At 35.5% G+C, this 21,936-nt stretch overlaps 2 protein-coding genes across 6 annotated transcripts in view; one reads left to right on the top strand and one right to left on the bottom strand.

The window, feature by feature from the left end:
* Positions 1–1,851: 1,851 nt before the first annotated feature.
* Positions 1,852–4,046, bottom strand: LOC125648037 (phosphoacetylglucosamine mutase-like). Its single transcript, XM_048874930.2, has one exon. The coding sequence runs from the start codon at positions 4,013–4,015 to the stop codon at positions 2,366–2,368; it is 1,650 nt and encodes a 549-aa protein (XP_048730887.1). The 5' UTR covers positions 4,016–4,046; the 3' UTR covers positions 1,852–2,365.
* A 181-nt stretch (positions 4,047–4,227) lies between these two features.
* Positions 4,228–21,936, top strand: part of LOC125648036 (transmembrane protein 245-like) — a 31,715-nt gene continuing 14,006 nt past the window's right edge. For 2 of the 5 annotated variants that reach the window (XM_048874927.2, XM_048874928.2), the window contains exons 1-12: positions 4,233–4,742; positions 6,664–6,892; positions 7,567–7,722; positions 9,736–9,999; positions 14,567–14,715; positions 15,887–15,991; positions 16,134–16,204; positions 16,603–16,693; positions 16,916–17,017; positions 17,221–17,253; positions 19,967–20,122; positions 21,425–21,547. In XM_048874927.2, coding sequence (XP_048730884.1) covers positions 4,239–4,742; positions 6,664–6,892; positions 7,567–7,722; positions 9,736–9,999; positions 14,567–14,715; positions 15,887–15,991; positions 16,134–16,204; positions 16,603–16,693; positions 16,916–17,017; positions 17,221–17,253; positions 19,967–20,122; positions 21,425–21,547 — 1,983 coding nt within the window. In that variant the 5' untranslated portion in view covers positions 4,233–4,238. Of the gene's footprint in view, positions 4,743–6,663; positions 6,893–7,566; positions 7,723–9,735; positions 10,000–14,566; positions 14,716–15,886; positions 15,992–16,133; positions 16,205–16,602; positions 16,694–16,915; positions 17,018–17,220; positions 17,254–19,966; positions 20,123–21,424; positions 21,548–21,936 lie in introns of all 5 variants that reach the window. The other 3 variants (XM_048874924.2, XM_048874925.2, XM_056139391.1) reach the window with 3 other exon arrangements.

Below are 21,936 nucleotides of genomic sequence, written 5' to 3'. Positions count from 1 at the left end.
TGCGCTGTAGAATGTTGTGCTATTATACCAATAAAAGACCTGCAAGAGCTATAAAGTTAATGATAAAACAATAGAGAGACTTTAAATAAAACATGGTAGTAAGATAACAAGGTGGTTAACTTTGACTAGATAAGATACAACAATAATGAATTCTGGAATTTGTTATTTCAAATTCAAAAATATTTTTCATAGGTCCTATATGGGCTTCCGTAGTCTTCATATCTTTTGATATATTAATTTGATATCAATGATTTCATAAACCGTTATATCAAATTTGACATAAACATTTCTAAAATTCATGTTTTCAACTTTGAAATTTGTAATAACAAAGTCAACAAATTCGTAATGAAGATATATCATTTTAATGTTTTACATATGTATCTAATCCTAATTATACAAAGTTTGGCCCTGCCCTGGTGTCAGAACCTCTACCCCAAGGGATTATGAAATTTCCTGATTTAGTAGAGGCCTTCCTGCAGACTACATAACTATGCATTCAGTTTTTCTTAAATCAAAAGATATGCAGTTGGCAATGCAGAGGATGTTTGAAAATTGGTCAATTTTTGAAAGTTTTTGCACTGACCCCAAGGTCCCAGGGGTGCTGAAGTTTATGATTTAAGTCACTTTTGTCCCAAAGAAATGGAATGGTAGTTATCAAGAAGAAATTAAAAATGTTCAATTGTTGCACACGATGCCGCATGCAGACCAATAGGTCACGAGAGTTTACATGTCTTTGCAGGTTTTATTTAATACATGTATTAATATCATACATCAAATTGAAGTGAAATAGGATTTTTTAATCTCTTCTACATTGTAAACAAAACACATTTTTTATCATTCCGGAATAATTTAGATATCAACTAGAGATTGTTTTTATGAAAAACAAATGTCTCCCCCAAATTGGAAGCGCTCCAAATGAAACCTCCCCTTAATGTACTGCGTGGCATGGAGGTGAAAGCATGAGCAGGAACATAGACATTATGAACTCTGATAAGCCACACCCTATACCCCTCAGATTCACTATAACTTTAAGGACAACAATTGGATCTTCTGTCCCTGCAATGTGCACATTTGCAAATGGCATTGAAGTATTGAACAAAATGTCAAGTCTATCAGATAAGCCATATAGGAGAAGCATTCACAAGCTATTTCAACATCATCCACCCCTCTTAGATCCACAATAACTTTTGGGAAAATAATTGGATCCTCCTGTTCCAACAATATGCACATCTACAAATGGCAATGAAGCATTGTACAAAGTTCCAAATCTATCTGATAAGCCATATAGGAGGAAAAGTGTTCACAAGCTATTTTACATCTTCCACCCCTCTTAGATCCACTATAACTTTTAGGAAAATAATTGGATATGCATGTTGGTGGGACATGAGGATCCAATTATTTACGGTTTGTATCCTGCCAACAAGGTTTTCAAACTAAGTGATACTGCGACCTTGACCTTTAAAAAAGCTAGGCATCTTCCTCTCATCACGGTGATCGAATGTAGCAAGTTGCAATATCCTGGAGCTTACAATTCGGTTTGTATCCTGCCTACAAGGTTTTCCTACTAAGTAATACTACAACCTTGACCTTTGACTTCTGACCTTGAAGGCATCTTCCTCTCATCATGGTGATCAAATGTTCAAAGTTGCAATATTCTGGAGCTTATGATTTGGTTTGTATCCTGCCAACAAGGTTATCCTATGACCTTGAACGTCAAAAAACAATAGGCATCTTCCTCTCATTATGGTGATAAAATATACCAAGTTGTAATATACTGGAGCTTACGATTCGGTTGTGACTTCAGTCGATGATGCTTCTTTTGCAATACATGTATTTACGTGCAATAAAATATTATATTTCAAAAGATTTATTGTAAATATAAATGCAACATGCAATGTACATAAAATGTAAAATTTTACATCATGTATGTAAACTGAACTATGAAGTCTAAAACACATCGATATAAACTGATAAATATTCTGATTGCATAATCATGATAATTGGAAAGTTTTTATATATAAAACTAGTAAGATCATGCAATGCTGCAAGTTTGTATACTTGTAAATAAATACTTTAACTTAATAATTCATTCATAAAGACAATCACTTTTATCACTTAGTCTAACAAAAATCACCCCTATCATATTTTTATTTATAAGGACAATCACTTGGGCTAACATTTAATTATCATCAACCTCAACAAATCACTAACAAAACCCTCCGAATACACACACTAACTACTCTCAGCAAATTAAGATAAAGATTTTTGGACTAATACTTGATAATGGCGGAATGCAGCTACAAAATAATAATATACCATTGTTCTCTAAATTTTTCAACATTTTCTGCACAGAACCATCACAGAGTTACAGCTGCGGTTCCTCCCCAATCCCGCCTGCCATCCTGTAGACCAGGACAGCCACCTCATTGGCCAACTCATCCGCAGAAGCTTGGGAATCTGCCTCTGCATAAACGCGGACAACATCCTCTGTCCCAGATGGCCGCACAAAAGAACGGCCACTGACATACTTGGCAACAGTTTCATCAATGGCACTCTGAAGCCCGGGAGGAGTTGCAGCCTTTCTTTCTGCATCTGTGGTCTGTATCACAGATCGATCTTTGACCTTGACCTTGAGCTGCCTGTTTGGGAGATCTGTGTACGCTTTGTTCCACTGCTCCACATCCCAGTCATAAGTGGCAAGAATCATCTCCACCAACAGCAAGTCTGATATGGCATCACCAACAGTTTGATTGATTAAGTCGATGACACTCAGTAATAGATCACAGGCCTCTCGTTGTTGGTCAGATTTGGCAGTGTCTTTAGTAGCGTTTTGCAGGAGTTCATATGAAGAGTCACTCACTAAGGTAGTGCCATGGCCATTAGCTTCAAAGTACACTCCAATGTCAAATTCTTGTGCTTTGTGATGGAGATGTTTCACCCCTGTTGGAACACAAGCCACTGGGACCTTCAGTGTTTTTGTGATGTAGTTAGTGGAGCTCCCATTAGCATAAGCTGTCTGAACAAGACCAAGGTTAAGCGGGAGTCCGGTCTCCAGGACAAGATCTTTAAGGTATCCGGCCACTAAAGTCGCAATTTTGTCTCCGTCCAAGAGATGGAATTGGTTGTCTGAGACACCACTGAAATAGTAGACAATCCTGTCTACATCACCGTCAAATGAAGCCCATCTCTGGCCTGGAACCAAAGTGACTCCAGTTGGAGGTTTCTGTTGAACCTTAACAAAATCAGCTCCACACTCGTGATTCAGTCTACCACTTCCATCACTGACAAGACTAATCTTTAAGAGTTCCCCTAATTTGGATTGAAGGATAGGAACCTTCTGTGCTCCGATACCATTAGCTGCATCCACATAAAGACAGGAAGTGTACGATTCCAAAGTTTTCATCTTCTTCATTTTTCTCATATTCCTCAACTTGATAAAAGCCTCAGTGAGTTTTTCGAAGTAGCCCTCCTCGGTCGGCTTTCCGTACTGCCCATTTGTGTTAATACACCGAACAATATAGTGCAGTTGTGGTGTAGTAAGAAGACCGAAGTTCTGAAATTGGGCACCAGCTGCTTTAATGCCCGCCTCTAGAGCTTCAGCCAGGACGGGGCTGCTAGGTCGCGTGTCTCGGGCGAACACGACTAGACTATTTTGGAGACTTGTCACTCCAAGAGTTTTCACCAATGTCTGGAAAACAGATCCCAACTCGTTACTAGGGACATTTGCAACATCAGAGGCGTACTTTTCCCACTCTGGTCCAAGCATCTCCCCCATGGGGTCCATCAACTTCACACCATTATCCTCTTCAGGATTGTGAGAGGCAGTTATCATAACTCCGATTGCGGCACCATTTTTGCAAGCAGAACGGATGGCTGCCAAAACTCCCATCCTGTAAATAACATGCTCCAAGCGATTTCCTTTGGTTCTAAACCCGGCTGTGCCGTACTGAATGGGTATTTCATCTCGTTTGGGATAGTTTTTTTCACCGGCAACTTGCACGTCATCAAATTCCATTTTTTCCAAAATGAAAGTAGATCTACAGGTTAGTAACTCGTACGTTAACTAATATTTCAAATATTTTTGTTTTTGATACTTTATTTAATATTATTGCTCATGTTCTTTTGGAGGGATTAATAACCATGTCTATATATCTATAACACCTTAAATCCCTCATTATCTCTCATATATAGTTTTTTTATATCACGAATATCAATATGAACGAGTTGAGGAAAACAAAATGGCAGACTTCAAGTCCCCTTTCGTGAATTCAATGTTGCAAACTCTCTCACAGGGCCATGAAAAGGCGTTTAAACAAGCACTCTATACGACAGCAGCTAATATTTTTGTTTTGCTAGCCGGGGCTTCTGCTATCGCTGTGTACTTTATTTTGGAGGCTTTCCTCCGTCCTTTACTGTGGTCTGTGTTATGTGGAACTTTTTTGTATCCCTTCAAGCGTGAATTAACGGGAATTTTAAGGCGATGGTTACGCGGTTTGCAAGACTCGGGGACACCTTTTGCAATTGGAATAGCATATATACCAATACAAGCACTTGACAGTACCTACGTCATGATATTTGATCGTACTATTGTGCGACACTGGAAGTTGCTGTGTGGGGGAATTATAAGCTTGTTTTTAATTTACGTTTTGTGGTATTTCGGCCCAGTAAGGAGGATAATTGAGATTTGCTATGCAGTGTTCATTTTCGTTTCCGAAGTTCTGGATTATTTCACTTCATTCTGGGTATGATATAATTGTGTCCATTATTGCATCACTGCTAATCCGAGATTCCTCTGACTCTTACCCCCGCTTTTATATTTGACATGTGCGGGGGAGAGTCAGAGCGGACTCCACATTGAAAAGTGGGAATTCAGCGACACCAGCTGGTGTCGCTGCTTTACCTACCTCTTACAACTTTATTTCGCGGATCTATCTTCCAAGACGTGAGAATTCAGTTATCGGAAGATAAATCTATAAATAGATCATGATTAATACGATGCTATCGCCGTTTAAACGGCCCTAACACCGACAAATGGAGCATCACTTGAATTAGGTCGCCGGCTTGCCATTTGATTTCTTTGCGCATGACGTCAGCACATATAAACACAAAATTTCATCGTTTAAACGGCGATAGCATCGTATTAATCATGATGTATTTGTAGAATAATCTTCCGATAACTGAATCCTCGCGTCTTGGAAGATAGATCCGCGAAATAAAGTTGTAAGAGGTAGGTAAAGCAGCGACACCAGCTGGTGTCGCTGAATTCCCACTTTTCAATATGGAGTCCGCTCTGACTCTCCCCCACACATGTCAAATATAAAAGCGGGGGTAAGAGTCAGAGGAATCTCGGATTACATCACTGCCTACTCTCTTCAGAGAAGTGGACAAGCATACCCTACATCATGTAGGCTATGCCTGTCCACTTCTCTAAAGAAAATATACTGCCTATGTTTAGACAAACATGAGGCAGATTTTTGAAAGAGGAGCCATGTAGTGGGCATGTACACTAAACACTGAAAAAGTGTCAAAAAGAAACATCAAACACTATCAAGTCTGGGATTGCTGGCATAAGATTGGTGATATTGATAATTGTCACTCAGGTGCAAAATTTGACCAAACTTGGATTTCTCAGAAAAAATCTCAAACTTAAGTTTTTAACATGCTTTAAGCATGTTAAGTCCAAGTTTTGACTGTTTATTTCGAGAAATCCATGCCAGGCCATTTTGTGTGCAGTGCAAAGATTGGAATCACATAGTTCCCTTTCAGTGTTTAGTGCAACTTTATCAAATAATGTAACATAAAACTCTTGTCAAAATTAGACCAAGATTACAATAAGATTTATTAAAGTTGTGTTTTTAGCTCACCTGAGCCAAAGGCTCAAGTGAGCTTTTCTGATCAAAATTTGTCCGTTGTCTGTCGTCAGTGTCATTGTAAACTTCACATTTTCATCTTCTTCTCCAGAATCACTTGGTCCATTTCAACCAAACTTGGCCAAAAGCATCCTTGGGTGAAGGGCTTTCAAGTTTGTTCAAATGAAGGGCATGCCCCCTTCAAAGGGGAGATAATCACAAAAATGTAAAATTAGGGTAGAGTCATTTAAAAATCTTCTGGGCCAGAGGAGCTGACATTTAATTAAAAGCTTCCTGACATAGTACAGATTCAAGTTTGTTCAAATCATGGTCCCGGGAGGTAGGATGGGGCCACAATAGGGAATCAAAGTTTTTCATAGCAATATATAGGGAAAATCTTTAAAAATCTTCTTCTCAGGAACCACTGAGCCATAAGAGCTGAGATTTACATAAAAGCTTCCTGACATAGTGCAGATTCAAGTTTGTTCAAATCATGGCCTCTGGGAATAAGTTGGGGCCACAATAGGGGATCAAAGTTTTGAATAGAAATATATAGGGAAAATCTTCTTCTCAAGAACCACTGGGCCAAAGAAATTAACATTTACATGAAAGCTTCCTGACATAGTGCAGATTCAAGTTTGTAAAATCATTGCCTCCAGGGGTAGGTTGGGGCCACAATAAGGACTAAGGTTTTACATGCAAATATATATGGAAAGTCTTCAGATATGGGCCAAGGTGACTCAGGTGAGCGATGTGGCCCATGGGCCTCTTGTTAAAGTTTTTATGCATATTTGACTTTTTTTTTCAATTGCAGGTTTGGAGTCTTGTTATTGCATATGTTATCATGGTTATCTTTTTGTGGAATGCTGAATCCCGGAGTTATCTGCGCCTCCTGTCCCTGCCTGTGTGGGGTGTCCTCATTCTCCACATCGCCACCGTGGCAGGCTCCCTCAGAGTCCCTCTTTTTATGTTAATCATTGGATTGATTGCCACTGGTTTTGCAGCTGAAGTAAAAGAAACCAAAAGAAAAGTGGAAGACCAAGGTTTTAATTGATATATCATGTAGAATCTGTTACTTAAATATCACCACTCTGAGACATGGATCACTGTCCCTCATCATCAATTTCAATTCTTTATTAACTTCAAGCTATACAGCTCATCAGTTTACATAAATTTTTAATTAATGACATTTGATATCAGAAAATAAATATACAAATTACTTTCAAAACACAGTCGTACTCAAGTCTGCTTTGACGTAGTAAACGATAAGAATTCTTTCTCGTTGCCCTAGTTTCATTCACGATCGGTGCATATCTTGCTGTGTTTTTAATTTGTTTTACTGTGTCGCATACTGTATCGCACACATTGTTACTGTGTCGGGCTAGAATTGTATTGTGTTTGAACTGCACAGTAAAAACACCTATGGAGAACCCTGGTTTACACTTTACGTTAAACGACAAATTCTAAGGCCGTCCCCCAGAGAGCTACATCAAACTGAAATTTGAAGAAAACAATACAAAATATATTGCTTCAACATGTAAAACAAATCTTGAAATCTACAACATCATAATCAATGATATCAAAGCAGTGTAAGATAGAGAAATCTCACATGCCTTACACTAGAAAACTGTCTTGCACTGGTGATTGTTATATAAATAAAATCTTTGAAATATGCAAAGCCTAGGTATGATTTATAGAATATGTCTTCTGTTAACAGGGCAAACTATATCTGATGTGAAGGCAATATGGCTGGTGTTTACAGGCGACTTGGAGAAGACATTAGGCAAGGCACAGCAATCAGAGAAAGAAACACTGGAAACTTCCGCCTCCTCAGCTGAAGCGTCTTCTACTGAAAGTTTTTGTGATGTTGCAGGTATAGTTCATTAATTTGAGGTAAAAGATGTTAAAAACTTACAGATATTAACTGATTCGAAATGTTAATATATTACCAGTATCTTTTTCTTTTTAAGCCCCTGTAATCGGAGATTCAGTATATATAGTGTTTGGTCTGTCTGTCTATTTGTCTGCAAAAACTTAACTTGATCATAACTTTTGAACATTTAGTGCTAGGGCATTCATATTTCAAATGTGTATTCCTTGTTACAAGACCTTTCTTTTCGTACTAAATTTTTTGACCTCATGACCTTGGGGTTTGATCTACTTTTGAAAAAACTTTAACCTTTAACGATTGTCAATGTTGCTTCCAAGCAGCCTTACGGGGCTATCACTGTTACAGTGATACAGTAGACTAAGGTTCATGTAATAGAATTTTATCATGTAAACACTTGAAAATTTTTGGGGTATGCACTTCTACACATTCTATTCTAGAATTATTATGCTTCCCCTCTTTCAGGGGGAGACATATTGTTTTTATGCCTCCGAGATCGAAGATCAGGGGGCATATTGTTTTTGTCCTGTCTGTCATTTTGTAATTCTGTCATTCTGTAATTCTGTCATTCTGTCTGAAACTTTAACCTTGCTAATAACTTTTGAACAGTAAGTGATAGAGCTTTGATATTTCACATGAGTATTCCTTGTGACAAGACCTTTCCGTGGGTACCAACATTTTTGACCCCTTGACCTTGGAGTTTGACCTACTTTTTGAAAACTTTAACCTTGCTAATAACTTTTGAACAGTAAGTGATAGAGCTTTGATATTTCACATGAGTATTCCTTGTGACAAGACCTTTCCGTGGGTACCAACATTTTTGACCCCTTGACCTTGGAGTTTGACCTACTTTTTGAAAACTTTAACCTTGCTAATAACTTTTGAACAGTAAGAGATAGAGCTTTGATATTTCACATGAGTATTCCTTGTGACAAGACCTTTCCGTGGGTACCAACATTTTTGACCCCGTGACCTTGACCTTGGAGTTAGACCTACTTTTTGAAAACTTTAACCTTGCTAATAACTTTTGAACAATAAGTGATAGAGCTTTGATATTTCACATGAGTATTCCTTGTGACAAGACCTTTCCGTGGGTACCAACATTTTTGACCCCATGACCTTGATGTTTGACCTACTTTTTGAAAACTTTAACCTTGCTATTAACTTGAACAGTAAGTGATAGAGCTTTGATATTTCACATGAGTATTCCTTGTTACAAGATCTTTCCGTTGGTATTGAACCTTTTGACCTTGACATTTGACCTACTTTAATTTTTTTTTTTTACATTGGTCATAACTTCTAAATGGTAAATATTAGAGCTTTCATATTGTACATGAGCATTTCTTTTGACAAGATCTTTCTACTGGTACCAAGATATTTGCCCTTTTGACCTTGGCCATCTTCGGAATTGGCCATTATCGGGGGCATTTGTGTTTCACAAACACATCTTGTTTTACTTTCCTTTTGTCTGTCTGTCTGTCACAAAATCTTGTGCACGCTCCTCCTCCTAAATGGCTTATCGAGTAGACTTGAAACTTTGTACAATGCTTCATTGCCATTTGTAGATGTGCATATTGTCAGGACAGGAGGATCCAATTATTGTCCTAAAAATTATAGTGGATCTAATATGGGTGGAGGATGTAAAATAGCTTGTGAACACTTCTCCTCCTATATGGCATATCGAATAAATTTGAAACTTTGTATAATGCTTCATTGCCATTTGTAGATGTGCATACTGTCAGGACAGGAGGATCCAATTATTTTCCTTTAAAGTTATAGTGAATCTAAGAGGGGTGGAGGCTGTAAAATAACTTGTGAACACTTCTATGTGGCTTATCGGAGTTCATTATGTCTCTGTTCCTGCTCATGCTTTCTCTTCCATACCATGCAGTACATTAAGGATAGGAAGTTTCATTTGAAGCACCTCCAATTTAGGGAGCTGGGGAGACATTTGTTTTAAATAAAAACAATCTCTAGTTTATTTTATTTTTTACACAGACATAAGTCAGAAACCTGGTGATATTAAAAAGCCAACTGATTTGCCAATTGCTGATCCAAATAATACTCAAGGATCCACCACACCAAATGTTAGATCTCTCAGACAGAAGAATGTTAGAGTGACAGAGGAGAAGGGTCCTGTGAGTACGGTTTATTTCGTGTACCTGTTCTGGGCCCTAGTTCTCACTCGTGTCTGGATGAACATCTGGCTTCTTCAGCTCCTGGTTCCGGTGTTGGCTCTCATGTGGATCTTCAAAGCTTTAGGTATGGAGGTTGTTTACACTTCAGCATCAGAAACATATGGCTTTATGTACAGTGATATTATATGTTTAGATGAATTGTTTAATCATCAATGCCTTGTATGCAAACAAGTCTCCATGTAGTCTTAAAAGCAAAGCCAAGACATCATCCAAATTATTTTTAGATTTTTAATTTTCAAATTCATTGTTCACAATGCTTTATATTGGGTCCACAGTTAACTAAACTCTACAACTGTCAGTTCACATGCATGTTGCAGATATCACAATTCTTTGTTATGTAAACAATGGCTTGTAGGGGTGTAATAGTATAATAGTAGGTTGATACATCGGTGTTTTGTGATGCAAATGAATAGATATGATCCATCAGCGCATAAAATGAAGAATCAATTTTTATGCCTCTGTAATCTGAGATTTAAATATAGAATATTTGACCTTGTAACCTTCACCTTGGAATTTGACATACTTTTGAAAAACTTTAACCTTGACCATAACTTTTGAATGGTTAGTGATATGGCTTTCATCTTTCACCTATACTTTTTGATGTTATAGGCAGTTGCTTCTTCAACTAAAATGGAAAACAAAAATATTTGTAGCTAGTGATCAGTCATCCAAAAATTACTTAGTTAAACACCACTCTGATTCCACACACAAGTACTCTGAAGTTGAAATTAAAAGTATTGTGGAGTTCCTCATTGACAATATCTTTGTAGTAGAGCTGTCATGGTTAACCGAAAAGTCAGTTAACCGTGGTAAAAACACACTCAGTTCGATTTAGTTCGTTTTTTTTTTATAATGGTTCGATTTTGTTTACATTTTACAATATCGCATTTTGCTTGATACACTCATTATGATTGATTTCATATTTTTATCATTAACTAACAAAAGTCCAAGTAACATCGGTAATAGCAAAACAAAACATAGTGACATGTGCAAAGAAATCGCAAGTGTGGGAATAACTTAATTTTTTAAGAAAGGGGGAAACAGAAGTTTTTAACAAAGCGCGCAGTCTGCTAGATATTCAAGTTGAAATAAAAAAGATGTCCTTGTTAAGAAATGTGAAGATGGGGGTCTAAAGATGATTAATCTAAAATCTTTCATAGCATAGCATCAATGAAATTATTCTGGATACGACAACTTATTTCGACTAACAGGGGAATGAATAACTTAATACCTGGCTTTGAACTGACTGCATTCATTTCTTGTGGGATTGAATATGTCAAATACTCTTGAAATCCTTGAAAAACAACTTTTGGATAGATGTATTCAAATCCTGGATTGAACTACAAAATGCTGGTACAGAATCAAATACTACTGCAGATAACCTCTATTTTATAATCATATGATTCATATTGGTGGGAAAACTTTTTTTAATAAACAACTCTTTGACAGTAACATTAGACACATAAATGATATTATTGAAGAAGATGGTAGTTTTTTTAGCTATGAAACTTTTTGTGATACTTATCCGAATGTGAAAATCAATTTCTTAGAATATGCAAGTATCATTCATGCAATAAAGACTTGGATTAAAAAGTCTTCCAAAAACATAAGTTTTGAAAAGTTGGCAAATCCATTCATTGTGTCAAACATATACAATGTACTGAAATGTAGAAAGTCCAAATGCTTTTATGAACTTCTCAACAAAAATTCCTCTGTGACAACAGGCAAAACAAGAAGGAGTGAACTCTTAGAAATAGATAATACTGAGTGGAAAATAATCCACAAAATATCTTTCATAATAACAAAAAATAGTAAGCTTCAATGGTTCCAATATAGAATACTTAATAAAATTTTAGCAACAAACTAATTTTTATTTAAAATGAAAAAAGTGAACTCGAAAATGTGTACCTTTTGTCACAATGAGGAGGAAACAATAGAACACATAATATGGGAATGTAATTGTGTTCAATCATTTCTAGCTGATTTTGAAGTTTACTTAGAACAGAGAACAAATTGTCAACTAGTCTTTACAAAAAAGTCTTTTATACTATAGTAGGCATCCTTGAGAAAAACAAGGGTATACAAAATGTTCTCATCCTTTGGTTAAAGTATTATATCTATACAGCAAGGTATACAGAGAAAAATTTGAGTGTGTGTTTTGCAATATCATTTTTAAAGTTATTCTATGAAACACAAAAATTCATTTCTTATAAAAATGGTGATACTGAAAATTTTGATGCCCTTTGGAACAGATGGAACCAAATATTTTCATAGCTCTCCCTCTCCTTCTTTCTTTCACTCTCTCTCTCTTTTTAAAAAAAATAAACACTTCTGTAATTCTATATTACATGTCTATTATGAAGATATACCACGAACTATTTACAGAATGTTGAAAAATAATAAAGAAAAAAAAATATGTTCAAGTGCAAGTTTAAGTATGCAATGGGATCACAGTAGCTCAGTGGTAGAGTGTTCACTTCATGAGCAGGAGGTCGTGCGTTCAAGCCCCACTCAAACCTGAGACATGCAGTGCTCGAGCTGGACTTCGCCATTTTCGCCAATGGCGAATTTTTTTCAACAATGGCGAAAAAAAATTGAAAGTGGCGAAAATCCCTTTTTGCAATAAATTGTATTTTTAATCCTTTGTCAAGTGACACATTATCGCCTGTTTGCTTATGCAGTCAAAATCTGTTTATTCAGTCCACGCGTGCAGCCGGAAATCTCGCGTCGCTCCAGTGCACACAGAGCTGGTTACAGCCTCAGGTAATTTATGGCTGCAAAAAAGTGGGTGATTATGTAATAAAGTACATCGGACAGCTGTTTACCCTGCTGTGGTCAATTGTTTAACATTTAAAGTCTTATTCATTATCGTGTTATCATCTCCACATTAATGTCAATTCTTAACCAGAGAACCGACCGGTAATTAAATTGGCAGTATTATTGTGTATAATGTATATATGAATACATCAATTGTTTGTTTTTGCGGCCAAGCTCGTTCATTACAAGATTTTAATTTTGATGTGTTTGATTTTAGTTTGAATATTTCCCAAACAATGCGGTCGGTCACCATTGATATGGACATAGCAATTTTAATAAATAATTTTCTTTGAAGTTCGGTGCGCAACAGTATAAAAATGCTAATCTCATAAGACTATGCACCACATTCTATTTTGACACTAAACTTGTAGCTTCTGACCCTAGTCAGTCTAAAATTTAAAAAAAATATCAATGCTTGGCTTTACAGTCAACCCCACCTGCTCAAACATCTGATTGTGTCCAAATAGCAAAATCTTCCATACAAAAATGGAAATTTAATAGGGAATGGTTGAGATACAACTCTAAATTGGGCTTGATGTTTTGTGACATCTGCATTTCGCCAATGTACACAATGTTTTCACGGAGGGGTGTAGCATCATGAAATTTATATTTATATGATTTATTATCTGAATTTTGATTTCCATAATAGAATTTATCAAACAAATCAACTTCTTTATTATTTCAGAAAGAAATGTTTAGGTATGGTAGCTGGATATGATTAAGTAATGTAACTGATTCAAAATGCTAAAATAAGTGTAATGAATAAAATAATATATAATATGATGGAAATAATTGTAAAGCATGTGATTATTTGTGCCGCGCCACTCCCCGAAAAAGTGGCGAAAGGGAATTCTGGTCCAGTGGAAGCACTGGAGACATGATCATAGATGGTGATTGCTCCTTTGCCACTCGGCATTTAGAAGTGAGTCACGATTCTATCAGATATGATCTTAAAAACGGAGGTCCAGTGTTGCGACAAGCATTGGCACGTTTAAGAACCCTTACTACTACGACCGTAAGCAGCATGCATTGGTTTGAATTTGCAGTACCGCACGGAGAGCCTATAGTTGATTAAAAAGCTCTTGTTTCCTGTTGTTTTGTACATCAGGTCGTCTGTAAATAAATTTTTCTTATTATTCTGTTGAATGAAATGCATTAGAAATTGAAGTTGTACAGAAAAATATTTACTTCAGGGTCTCATTTTTCTTGGATTCATTAAAGTTATTCTATTTTATCACACAAAATAAAACCCAACCCCAAAAAAATGAAAACTGAGGTTTTGTTTCCTGAACCAAACCGAAATGCAAAATGTCTGAACCATTATTGCAGCTAAAGTAAAGCTTTTTAAAACACTTGTGAAAATAAAACCAATTTGAATATCACAAATAATCTAATTTTCATTTTTTATTAGATTAACCAGTTAATCGGTAACAATGCATTGAAGTTAACAGATTGGCAATTATGAATTTCATTGCCATTCCTGATAAATAATCATATGATTGAAAAGGAATTTTTACCAAAGACTTTTAGTCACGTAACTTATGTAAACAAAAACAAAATACAAGTCTCGTTTACGTAACAAAGAATTGTGAGCCCTTTTACACACATGTAACTTCACATTCAGATTTTGGTTGAGCAATACGTCAAATACCTAGATAATGTATTCCACTGAATTTTTTTTTTTTACCAAATCAAAGCCACATCCCTTTAATAAGCATGAATGTAGTGCAGATTCTGTTTGATTTTGAAACACCACACCGAAATGATTGTAATCAGACAAGGTTTTCTATAATCCCATTTTATATGTTCATTAGTGTATCAACTGAAACCTAGAGGATTTTTTGGAGGAAAAGTGGAAGCATGTAAATTGGCTGCCCTGGAATGGTACGCCCCCAGAAAAGATGTCCTCGCTCCCCGATGGGTGATTGGCCTGTTAAAACTGTTGAGTCGTGGAGATGCTAAAGTATGTGGATTTTGTTTTAGAGAATTTCTTATTGTAGCTTTTTCAAAGTAATTATTTGTCATTATTCACATTGATGAAATGTCTCTTTATCTATGAGAAGTTTAGAAAGAAAGGTTCTTATGAATGAATTTGTATTTAGTTGTGATGAATAAAAGAAAGGTTCTTGTGAATGAATTTGTATCTAGCTGTGATGAACAAAAGAAAGGTTCTTATGACTGAATTTGTATCTAGTTGTGATGAACAAAAGAAAAATTCTTGTGAATGAATTTATATCTAGTTGTGATGAACAAAAGAAAGGTTCTTGTGAATGAATTTGTACCTAGTTGTGATGAACAAAAGAAAGGATTTTATGAATGAATTTGAATACATGTAGTATATCATTGATGAACAAATATGAAAATAATGTCTCACGGATTAATCTGATAAAAAATTACAGAAATGAAATATTAGGTGAGATACAAAATATATTGGCTAGTATTACTACTTTTAAGATGGGTCGATCCTCATGTGACCTATCAATATTAATGGTTGAAAGTGGAAAAACTTTATTAATTTCCACTCAATATAGTTAAATTTAATCAATAACCAAAGAAATGTGGATGTTGCAACTTTTTAAAGATGTCAGACATGCAAAAACATATTAAGTATATATCAACATTAAAAAAATCACATTTTCGTTCAACAGAATAATAAGAATTGATAAAAACTTGTTGAAATGACAATTTAAAAAACTGCTAATTCATAAATATATAAAAATTAATCGTGGATATTAGGAAAATCATTGTACATGTATAATAGACATCCAGTAGAGAAAATTCCAGCATTGAGTTATTACCCTTGACAACATTTTATAAATTACAATTATAAATAATTGATTATCTATTGAAAATAAAAACTTTTTCAGTATCAATATTTGACCAGTTTTTTTTTTATTTTATCCAGTGAATAAAATTCCCCGGAAAGATATATTGCTATCACGCACAAAATTTTTTTTAATTCAACAAAGAATTTGCAAAAACGTATGACATCACATTAGGATCTATAAACCTTAAATGCCCATCATCAGGTTGAAATGATATGATTCTAGACAAGGATATCGAGAAAAGGCTCCATATTTTTACATTGTATGTAGTAAATGTGGAAAAGGATCTGAGTTCTCTCTGTTTTGTAGATGATGTCCTTACTGGAAGGATCGCTGGACAAAGTCACCAGTATCCTATTCATTCTTGTCCTATTAGTGGGATCCACTCTGTTCACTGTGTTCTTCGCTGTTCAGGTTCCTAGACAGATTTATATCATATCTATGTCATATTTATGTCATTTCATTATAAATGGTGTTTTATTTTCAAAGAGTATGAATTATGTGGTTATTTTGTGTGTTAATGATTCATTATTAATTTTCAAAAAAAAATTCTTAGGTTCACCAAGAAAGTATGCACCTGTTCAGAATATCCAGCAATGTCCTCAACAGCACCAGAGAGTATGCAGAGTAAGTTAGTGTACACTTACATTCAGAGGCTGCAAACCTCCCCACCCCACCCCCACCCACAAATCTATTAATCTCATCACCCCTCTTAGAGTTGCTTCTCTTTCTCTGCATTACTCTAAACCTCGGCTTAGTAAATCCAATCATGTCACAAAACACACCCCAAATTCAAATCCCTTTTTGTCAGTCATCAGACCTTCCTGTTGTGAAAAGGAATTTGTCTAATCACGGCCTATTTTGGCCCTCATGCAAATTCTATAGCTTTAAGAAAATAAAATCTTATGGCAACATCTAGATCTACAGCCTGCGATGTTAAATGATGAGAAAAGTTTTGTCTATAGAATAAGAACAATCTGAGTACGAGATATTTTACAGATATCTAAGTGCAAGATGTTTTACAGGTGGTTACCTAAAGGAGAAGATATGCAGGTGGCTATGGATTCTATGGTGGGCAATGCCTATTTGTATGGCAGAAAATGGATCGCAGCAAAGGCAGGCATAACTGATTTCCACAAAGAGGCCTATCTGAATTATATCTACATACTGCATGACAAGAGAATCCAATTTTGTAATAATGTTTACAGACAGAAAAGCATTTGATATTGAATATATATAATACTGCAAAGTTTCTTAATCTCTCTCTCTTTCTCTCTCTCTCTCTCTCTACTTCTGTGTTTAATCAAAGTCTGAAATTCTCTAACCTAAACTTTACAGGTTCATGACCTAGTTGGTGGACAGGACGGTTCCAATGATACAAAGATAGAAAATAAAGTGTTGGAGGTGTGGGACAATCTCTATCACAGCTGGTTAGCCAAGGTACAGTGAATCATGCACCATACTTCCGTACAACAGTGCCTGATCAGAATTTCATTTTGAGATCTCTTGCCTGAAAAATATGACATTTAAAAATGTTAAAGTACATGTACCAGTGGACAAAATTTATGTCGAAAATTGACATTTTGATGAAATATGTGTGTGATACCATTTGTAGCAGTATTTTTTTCTTTGATGTTATGCAGATATCTGATACGAGTCTGTGGCTTAATCGAGCGGTAAGCCCTAACTATTCACTGGTCACATTGTGGTGCTCCAACATTGGCTGGATAACTATGTCCAATATTTGTCCACACTAGCATACGTTTTCATTTTCTTACAAGTTTATAGTTTATATTGTATATTTCATTAGTCCTTTCTCTCTACTCATCTCAGTATTGTATGTAGCTCTCACTGGTCTCCTTTTTTTTTGTATACATTTATATAAAATGGTTTATTATATACTTTCAATTTCATCTCTTCTTTTTTCTTTAAAAGTTTGCGGGCATATATCACATGATATATGCCCGGAAACATTCCGGCCCGCAAACATTACATCACAATCAAATTTCCACGCCGTTAATTTTCAAATTTTTCGTGTTTTTCATCTTTTACTCAGTTAAACCGATAAAGTTATTGTTAAAAATAAAATTATTGTTAGTTTCTAAATAAAATTGAAAGTATATAATAAAAAGGTTATAGACTTTGTATGGGAAATATGACGACCTCGTTTTTTGTCGCGAACGGACCTCGCAAGCTCGGTCCGTCTACGCACCAAAAAACTCGGTCATCATATTTTCCCATACAAAGTCTATAACCTGTAAGTAATGCCCTTGGACATTGTAGAAAAATTATACTTAGGTAGAAAAATGCTAGGAAAAATTAAAAGGAGACTTGGAAAGGTTTTTGTTTTTTCAGAATTCTCTCTCTCTCTCTCGTCTCCCCTCTCATACTGTCTTTCTTCTCTCTCCCTCTCTCTCTCCTCTCTCGCTCCCCCTTCTCTCTCTCTCTCCTCTCTCTCTCTCTCTCTCTCTCTCTCCTGAATTTGTAAGAATATAGAACACAAATAAGGAAATTTGTCTAGGACTTGGCTGTACGGTGGTGGGTGGGGGTGGATGGGTGGGGGAGAATTCTTTGATCCACATACAGACACAATACTTGGTTTGAGGTCTGTGATGTTTAAATTCCTGCATGTTTGTTGTTAGGCTTTTTTGTTGGAGGTATAAAACACATTCTACTTGGAGTAGTACCAGACTAGTTACATGTTTATACTTTAGTATAATGAAGAAAGAGAGTCTTAATAGCTTTAAATATTCATCACATACTAACAATACTGTGTAGTGTGTAGGTACTGTAGTAATAATCATAACAAGTACAATGAAATATGGTTGTAGCGAACCTCAGGGAGCCAGTCAAAAACAGTTTGAATGTTTTTGTCAAAACTTCATTATATTCAATAAAAAAAACCCATTTATTTTCCTCTCATAGAGGAATCATTATCACTTCGCTATAAGCATGAATTCATTGTAATTGGTTTACAGTAGATTGTAATTCTCTATGGAATCCTCTGATCAGCTCACACCGATTCCTACTCGGGCAGTGTCTGTGAGATTATCAAAGGTTGTACTGGGAGTATATGTTGTAGATTGTACTAATACATGGTGGTAGTGGGTCGTGTACTGAAAATGCTTTAATAATGAATATACTTTTCGCTATTTACTTCTATTTATTGTGGTTCTCTACATGACTTGTACTTTTTTCTCTGGAATCTTCATGGTGAATTAAATATGCCTCTGATTTTTTTTCTTCAATTTCATGGAATGCAATGGCATTTTGAAATATCTTTCCTCTTTGAAGTTAAGAGCTGAAAATGAGAACTGAATCAAATTATATTTATACATTGTCTGATTGACATCTAACTTGCAAGTGGATCTTTATAAATTTTGATGTGGTTTATATGAAATTTTCCTTTTTCAGTCTATCCATCTCTGTCTGTTTGTCTGCAAAAACTTTAACCTTGGCCATAACTTTTAAATGGATGGTGACAGGGCTTTTCTTATTTCACTTATGCATTCACCTTTCTTTTTATATCAAATGTTTTGACCTCATGACCTTGAATTTGGCCATTCTGGGGGACGGGGGTGGTCATCAGTGTTTCACAAACACATCTTCATTAACATAGATTCTGAGAAATTATGGATTTGCTGTGGTCACAATGTTTCAGATATTCACCATTTGTTTTAAGGAAAGTAGATACTTTAAAAAATAGTGATATTATAGAATTTCTGTATCGTTCATCAGAAACAGTTTGTACAAGTGTATGATTTTTGCTCAGAATACTATCAGCTTTGAATATTCCCCTTGATACATGTTGATTCTATGTTGATTTTATGCTTATTATTGCATTCTGACCCAAAACTATATTGAAATTCACAGTCATTGGCACGGCATAATGAAATTAAAGCCCCTCAAATGAAATTGATACCTATTTTGTGTGTTTATTTAACAAATAAATCTTGTTTTTAAAAATACAAGAGGTGTATTTTTAGAAATGAAATTTATTTTTGATATTTACATTCTAATCTCATTTCTGTTGGAATTTTCAGCTGTTGAATAAATACATTATATTTATCGAGATTCATACACACATTGTTCACAACTGCATCACATTCATAAGGAAGTGGCTATCATTACAATTGTTAAAGATAACGAAAGCAAAAACATTGGAAATGTAAATATGATGGATTGAACTTGTGGACAAAAAACCTTACCCATGAATCTCTTTGTCTCTGGGTTTTTTGTTTTGGTTTGTTTGTTTTTTATTATCGTTATTATTTTGTTCGTGTATCCACTGACTTTTTGCAGCTGTGTTAAGATTATGTTAATGCTCCATCTTACATTTGTTAAACTCTCATGAATTGTGACATGTGATGGCATCTTTTCCCCCTTTAGGGTGCCTCTAATCATAGTGTGGCAAAGACAAGTTTTCAGATCATTCCGCACGAGGTGACAGACTGGAGATCGATTTACGAGTTTGGAATGCAGGGGAGTTTTAATTATTCCCAAGTACTGGAGTTTGTAAAGGATAACCTGGGAACATTTATGTCGGTAAGAGAACGTTTGTGTCGGTAAGAAAGCTTAAGGAGGAAGAACACCTCTATCAAAATTATTAGGAATAAAACTCTAGGATATGTCTGATAAATTTCTGTGGGAAAAAAGTGTTTACAAGTTGAAAATGGGGCCCAAGTAGTGAACAAAAACTCATTATACTGCGTACTTCCATATTGATAATTTCAACTTACTTTTCAATCGAAGTGTATGTTCATTGTCAATAATCAAAATTAGACATCACTGTATTTCATTCATTAGAATAGAATTGAGACATATTCTTTCTCCAATTTCCTTTAATTTGTTGTTTATGAATTCCTTATCATTGTTTAGAAAAATAACTTAGTCTAAACAATTTCAAATAGATTTGATATTATCATTTATCAGGCAGCTTTTTACTATGTATAGAAATTATTGACTTGTATGAGAATTTTTGCTATGTTTTAAAACCATTGGCTTATGTGACAATATTTTTTGACGGGAAGTATTTTGGTATGGTATCATCCGTCTGTCTGTGTTGTGGGCAGGATACAGACGAAACCATAAGCTCCAGGATTTTACAGCTTGATACATTTGATCACCATGATGAAAGAAAGATACCTTTTGTTTTTGGAGGTCAGAAGTTAGAGGTCGAGGTCGTAATATCACTAAGTAGGAAAACCTTGGGGGCAGGATACAAACCGAATCGTAAGCCCCAGGATTTTACAACTTGGTATATTTGATCACCATGATGACAGGAAGATGCCTATTGTTTTTCAAGGTCAGAAGTCAAAGGTCAAGGTCATGGTATTATTTAATAGGGAAACCTTGTAGGCTGGATACAAACTGAACCATAAGCTCCAGGATATTGCAACTTGATGCATTTGATCACCATGATAAGCGGAAGATGTCTATTGTTTTTCAAGGTCAAAGGTCTATGTTGCATTATCACTTAGTAGGAAAGCCTTGTACGTAATATACAGACCAAACTGTTGGGGCTAGGACTGTCAAACTTGGTACACATACACCTTATGCCAAGTGGAGGATGCCTATTGTTTCTAAAGGTCAAGGTCATAGTAGCAGTATAGACCAAACTGTTGGGGTTAGGACCATCAAACATGGTACTCATACCCCTTATGCCAAATGAAAATATTACATAGAGTACATGATTTGTCTGTTTTTATGATGCAAAGAAAGTATGTCACACCCGGATGATTGGTGATACTACCTGGAGCAGGTTCTACAAATCATGGTGTAAGAAAAACACCCTATATTAGCTTTTCACGGGCGTATTATGTACAGTTGGCGGTACTCTTGTTGTAGGTTATGGAGAATGTTTTGATAGTACTAAAGGGTAACATGAGTTTGGTGCTGAGTATCGCCACGGCAGCGCTGTCAATCATCCTGGGAGGTGGAACAGCCATACTCAATTTCATTATCTCAGCAGTATGTACATTAGAGATTATAGTGTAAATCCATTATAAAACGAAAATATAGTAAAACTGAAAGAGCTATCTGTGGGTTGCAGAGTTATCTATCAAATAATGAAAGGGCCCACCCTTATATTAAAATATAATTAAAAGAATGTTTCTTTGACTTCATGTATACACATTTAGTAACATTAAAGTTCAGTGAGATGAATTTAGAGTTGAACATACATGTACATGTATATGACATGTAATTTTAAGAAAGAAAGCAAAATCATACTCTCACAATTTACAAATGATAATTTATTTACCAGCAATCATATTGATTTATGATTTGACATATATACAGTAAAACAAGGTTGTAACGAACCTACAGGCCAGCATAAAACAGTTCATTATAACCAAACT

This window comes from Ostrea edulis, chromosome 6 (genome assembly GCF_947568905.1).
Source record: "Ostrea edulis chromosome 6, xbOstEdul1.1, whole genome shotgun sequence".
NCBI lineage: Eukaryota > Metazoa > Mollusca > Bivalvia > Ostreida > Ostreidae > Ostrea > Ostrea edulis.
Note: the sequence above shows the minus strand (reverse complement) of the source record. Positions and strands in the feature narration are given on the sequence as shown.

Bases quoted from the DNA above. Each gene is read 5' to 3' on its own strand.
- LOC125648037 (XM_048874930.2), bottom strand. From the start codon at position 4,015: ATGGAATTTGATGACGTGCAAGTTGCCGGTGAAAAAAACTATCCCAAA.